This window comes from Cryptomeria japonica, chromosome 7 (assembly GCF_030272615.1).
Source record: "Cryptomeria japonica chromosome 7, Sugi_1.0, whole genome shotgun sequence".
NCBI lineage: Eukaryota > Viridiplantae > Streptophyta > Pinopsida > Cupressales > Cupressaceae > Cryptomeria > Cryptomeria japonica.
In genome coordinates this window covers 763964729-763970576 of record NC_081411.1, presented here as the reverse complement: position 1 = coordinate 763970576, position 5848 = coordinate 763964729, and the positions used below count along the sequence as shown (strand labels likewise).

The 5848-nt window shown below is 34.1% G+C and overlaps 1 protein-coding gene across 2 annotated transcripts; it reads left to right on the top strand.

Annotated features, from left to right (window-relative positions):
- The first annotated feature begins 1948 nt into the window (after nucleotides 1-1948).
- On the top strand, nucleotides 1949-5646 carry LOC131059936 (serine carboxypeptidase-like 26). 2 transcript variants are annotated; one of them, XM_057993007.2, is made up of 11 exons: nucleotides 1949-2231; nucleotides 2488-2888; nucleotides 2970-3077; nucleotides 3408-3503; nucleotides 3586-3678; nucleotides 3770-3855; nucleotides 3949-4227; nucleotides 4319-4464; nucleotides 4553-4648; nucleotides 5101-5206; nucleotides 5400-5646. In XM_057993007.2, exons 2-11 carry the CDS (start codon nucleotides 2609-2611, stop codon nucleotides 5544-5546), a joined length of 1437 nt encoding a protein of 478 aa, XP_057848990.1. In that variant the 5' UTR covers nucleotides 1949-2231; nucleotides 2488-2608; the 3' UTR covers nucleotides 5547-5646. The 2 variants fall into 2 exon arrangements, with proteins under 2 accessions (XP_057848990.1, XP_057848991.1); XM_057993008.2 differs by having other exon boundaries at nucleotides 2478-2888.
- Nucleotides 5647-5848: the final 202 nt, after the last annotated feature.

Genomic DNA, 5848 nt, shown 5'->3' with positions numbered 1-5848 from the left:
TCAAGTAGTGTACATGGGACATCCGCATGAAGTTTCAAAGATTGATTAGGGGTAGAAGCTAGAGGAAGACACATGATCATATAAGCTAAGGACTTTGTGTAACACATAAAGGAGATTTGTGCACAAGTTGAGAAGCGGTAAGAGGAGAGCAATGTAAGGTATAAGTTGGGCATTGATGAACATTGAAGAGAGAAGGATTTCTTGGAGGAAAATTTAATCATGACGCATCTATTAAAGGAGGAGTTTCTTAGAGGAGTGTATTGCAAGCCAAAATCCAAGAAGATTGCTCCATGCTACATTTTGCAAATAATTTTTAGAATACTTATAAGATCAAGTTATGAAACAAATTAGATATCTTATCCAATGTATTTTACCTATATTCCTACCATGTACTTGAAGGTTTGGACACACAACCATTGAAAGCACCTAATTGGAGAAAGGGGATGCTAGAAAAATAACAAGAGGAAAATATTCAAATATTCGATATGAGCTTAGACAAGAAGTTACTAGAAAGGTAACGAGTTTAAGGGCAACTCGTGGATTCATGAAACTAAAGTGAATTTAACCAGGTGATTGATTTAGTTGCCTACTTAGTCCATATAATGCGAACCATGCTCACAATATTTTATCAAATGTGGTTGATTCAAGAACATCCTTGCGTTGAATCAATCTTAAATCACCCAATAAGAAATGTTTAGTTTCTAACATATGTGATCTTATATTTTGTGTTCCTTGTGTTATAATAGTTCATGATACGGCGACTTAAATGTGTAAATATTAAATTATGGTAGGTGACTTTTCGTGCCTATGCATTTTATTGTCTATTGGTATATCCTCACCCACGCATCTCTATAACAAACAACTAATTTTACACCAAAGACGTACCATTAATCGTTTATGTATCTTGTTTCTTATGTGTGTACTTTGTAATAATTGACCAAAGATATATGTCAAGGAGTTGGTCATTCTATTAGAATGCTTCTATTAAATGACACACAATTAGATCTTCTAATAGTGTGTGAGTTCTAGAGTTGAAGGAATGTAAGTTTGAATTTATTAAGGAATAACTACTTTTTTTTGTGCATTTGTTTCAATGACCAACTTTTGTGATGAATGGCAATGCAAGTGGCACATACTATATAAAAATAAGCAATAATCTTTTGAATGGGTTCGAAAAGTTGACTAGTGTGTTAGGTTTTTGGATAGATCTTAGAGCTTTATTACAATATCAAAGAGTCTTTACACATATATCTCTAAAGTTGGGTGGGATAGTGTGATATGGGTTTCACAAATTGGTGGCCCCTTGTATTCTTTCCATTTTTTTCTACAGTTTTAATTGATTTCAATCACTCTTTCCTCTTGTATTTGGTTTGTATGCTCCACCCTCTTTGTTGGTAGTTGTTGATTTGACCCTCAACAAATGGTTGCAACATATTGCATAAAGCATAACTAGGTTAAAGTGAGCCCAAAAAAAGAGGAAAAAGTTAGAGATGTACTTTTTTCACTATTACAATAATGTAATACAGTAATAATTAGTTTTATAGGGTAGGGATCTTAACTCAATTAACTAAAAGCATATCGTTGCAAGCAATTGGTCAAAAGCTCCAATCCCCTTCTTCGTGTGGTATCCGAAGTGTCATACCACCTTTCATGTTAAAAAGTTAGTCTAACGCATTGCAAGTTATAAGTGGCTAAGTTGATTCCTACAATCTCAAAAAAATTATAAATAATTCAACAAATTTTTTAATATTTTTGATATTTTTATATTTTAAAAAAAATTATTATCCAAACTTGATATATAACGATATCATTACCTTACTTATGACGTATCTCTTATTTAAATTACTTTATCTTCTCATATATTTGTGATGAAGAGATTTACACGTACGGTCGGTAACAAGGAGGCTGTGGAAATTTTCTGCTTTAGGATATCTCAATAATTGGAAGTTCCAAGTCCTCCATTAAACGACAATGAAGTTTATTCTGGAGTGTGATTGTTGATTGTCAGTTGGCTTTACCCATTGTCTGGACTGGATTTGGAATTGGAGGCATGTCAAACATCAAAGTATCAAAATGTTTGGATGACAGGCTGGCGGCCACACGTTAAATCAATGGAGAACATAACAGGGGAAAAATTTAATGGGTGTGGTGGGATAGTATTCGGATGCTGATTTTTTCTGGACTTCATATTTGGACTGGAATCTGGATGGGTGCCGTGTTAGAAATTTCAGGTGAATTTTTAAATGTTTTATATTTAGAGCAGTATTGCATTGGGTACTTTTTTTTCCTGGTGAAGTTTTGATATGGATTGGATTGGGCGATTTTTTTAAGAAGTTTTGATGTTCTATTGTTGGAGTAGATTTTGAGATATTATGCTAATTCATATCTACGGTCAACTGAGCATCTTTATGTTCAAGAGTCAAATGTACATCCAGCATGCTTGATGTGTAGGTTTTTTGGAAACTAATCTGACCCAGATTTTGGGAGGACCTGGCAAGCTGCCAGAAGATAAAGCTAAGCTGGATCCTCGAATCCTTCGTCGGTGGTCCCCACAGCAACCTTGAGAGCGAAAGATATATTCTTCCCAGTGGACTGTTGGATCACTGCAATGAATGGGTGGACTGAAATGGAGATGGAGAGGAAGACAAGAGTAACAATTTCAGTGCTCAATATTTGCTTGCTTGTGTTTGTCTTTGTGAATGGAGATGGAGATGGAGATAAGAATGGTGACAGGGTGTTTGATCTTCCTGGACAGCCAGATGTAAATTTTGCCCACTATGCAGGCTACATTACTGTAAATGAATCCCATGGCAGAGCTTTGTTTTACTGGTTCTTCGAAGCAGAAGATGAGCCCTCCTCAAAACCTTTGGTTCTCTGGCTTAATGGAGGTATTTAACTATAGAATTTCAGTACCCTTTTCGTCAGACACCAAGCATTTAGTATGTCATTAATGGCTATTGGTGTTGCAGGGCCTGGATGTTCTTCCATTGGTTATGGGGCATCCATTGAATTGGGCCCCTTTCATGTTAAAACAAATGGAACAGGCCTTTACTTGAATGAATATTCCTGGAACAAAGGTAGGTAGGAAGTACAGTAATTTCATTTACTTGATTGAATGTTACTGGAGCAGGGGTAGGTATGAAAATATACTAATTTGAATTACTGAATAAATGTTCCTGGACCGAGGGAAGATATGAAAGAAATTAGTAGCAGAATTATAATTTCCACACTCCATGATTTTAATACTAATTAGTTTTAGTTCTGACTGTGAATTTTTTCCTCCATGTTTCCCATCAAACTCTATAATCCATCATTAGAAAGTAGGAATGAAAAGAAAAAATCTAATATCAATGACTGCATCTAATATTGTATTCTTCTTCAATTTTGGTATGGAACAATCAATACAGTAGCCAATCTATTGTTCGTGGAATCCCCAGTAGGTGTTGGGTTTTCATATACCAATACTTCTTCTGATTTTCTCACCATAGATGACAAATTCACTGGTAAGTTAGTGGCTTACACCTAAAACTTTCTCTTACTTTTTTCTTTCAATTTGTGATTGAATTGAAGATTGTGGGTCTGCAGCTGAGGATTCATATGAATTCCTTATGAGATGGTTTGAAAGATTTCCAGAGTATAAATCCCATGACTTCTATATAGCAGGGGAAAGCTATGCAGGCAAGTTTTACATAAATGCCTGCTGTACTTTACTGATTGATAGCTCAAATACAATATGTGCTTGCAGCTTTTTGACCTGGTTGATATGCAGGTCATTATGTACCTCAGCTTGCAGAGCTTCTGTATGACCGCAGTGGAAGCCTTTCCAAACACCCTATCAATCTTATTGGCTTCATTGTCAGTTTTAAAACAGAGCCTTCTATTCTATATTAGATTTCCAGATTACACTGTGTTTATTTTTGTCATATTTTGACTGTGATTTTACTGCAGGTGGGCAATCCTGAAACAGATGACTCCTATGACTATGAGGGAATAGCAGATTATGCTTGGAGCCATGCTATCACCTCTGATCAAACTTACAAGTTGGTTAAAAGAGTATGCAATTTCAAAGGTGACAACTGGACAGATGATTGCAGCAGTGCCATGAGTTCCATCTTTGCCGAGTATTATCAGATAGACATTTATAACATATATGCCCCTACCTGCCTTGATAGTATAAACTCAGGAACAGGGGCAAGGACTAGAGATTCTTCAAGCTTACAAAATAAGGTTTCTGTTCAAATCCATCCTGAAGCATTCTCCTCTGTTCTAGATTAAGAGGACTTGATTTTTTTAATATTGTTAGTCCTCTTGGTTCCAGGTATCAAGGAGACTTCTTCCAGGTCTTTATGGTGGATATGACCCATGTTTTGAAATGTACACAAGCAAATACTTTAACAGGCCTGATGTACAGCAGGCTCTCCATGCAAACAGTACAGGGATTCCTTTCCAATGGTCTGTTTGCAAGTGGGTATCTCTACATCTGTCCTATTTTTTCTCTCATTCCTTGCATTCATTTTAAAATTCATAATCCAGGTTTGACTGGTTGATGCAGCAATTCACTTTTCGATTTGTATCTTACCACTGTACACTCAGTGCTTCCCATCTACAAGAAGCTCATTAAAGCTGGACTAAAGATTTGGGTCTACAGGTTTTTTGTGCAAGCATTTTATTCTTTTTGTTTTTGAAATCAATTGTGTATGTTTTTTATATTAAAATTTCTAATCACATTCACTAACCCATCACCAAGAAGAGGAGAGTGGAGATGGATTATTGAGCGTGCTTTGAAATGTTAGATTCAAAAAGATTTACTATTGATTGTAGAAACAATCTTTTGAATATTAGATTGGTATTAAGTGGAGATGGATTATTGAGCGTGCTTTGAAACATCAGATTCAAAAAGATTTACTATTGATTGTAGAAACAATCTTTTGAATATTAGATTGGTATTAAGTGGAGATGGATTATTGAGCGTGCTTTGAAACATCAGATTCAAAAAGATTTACTATTGATTGTAGAAACAATCTTTTGAATATTAGATTGGAAACTAATACCAACAATTGTTTCACATAGTTTTTAATTTACTATGATGGCCAATTGCAGTGGAGATATTGATGGAAGAGTGCCTGTTGTATCTACAAGATATTGTATTGATTCGTTAAATTTGACCATCAAGGAAAAATGGCATCCATGGTACCATGAAAAACAGGTAAATCTTTCAAGTTTCCTCTTCTATTATAGTGTTCTTTAAAGCAGAACAAAAGGTTGGTCTTTATTCTAGAATGTATGCAACTATTGAAACTCTAACATAAAATATATACGTTTAGAATTATGTTGCTTTCTTATAATTTTTTTTTAGATATATATGAATTTTATTATCAAAACTTACTTTGAATGTTTAGGTAGGAGGATGGTTTATAAGCTACGAGGGGCTGACATTCTTGACATTTAGAGGGGCAGGGCACCTAGTGCCATTAAATAAACCTAATAATGCATTGTATGTGTTCAAGACTTATTTGAACAATGGTAATCTTCGCATTAAACGGTAATTTTAATTTTTATATGAGTAAAAACATTGAATTGTACAAAAATATGTGCTTAAAGTTCTTTCATATGAAATGCCAAATGTTCATATAGTGGTATCATTTCTCTATGTTTCAAATATATCAAATTATTATTTTTTAATTGAAATTCTATTTAATATGCATATCAATCACAAAAATATCATAATTTTTAATTAAAGGAATTGATATTATTTCAAGTTTAAATGAGTATTATTCTAAAATTCTTATACTATTAGGAAATATTTTTACAAATTTTTATTCTTAAGAAATAAAGAAATTTGGCAAAT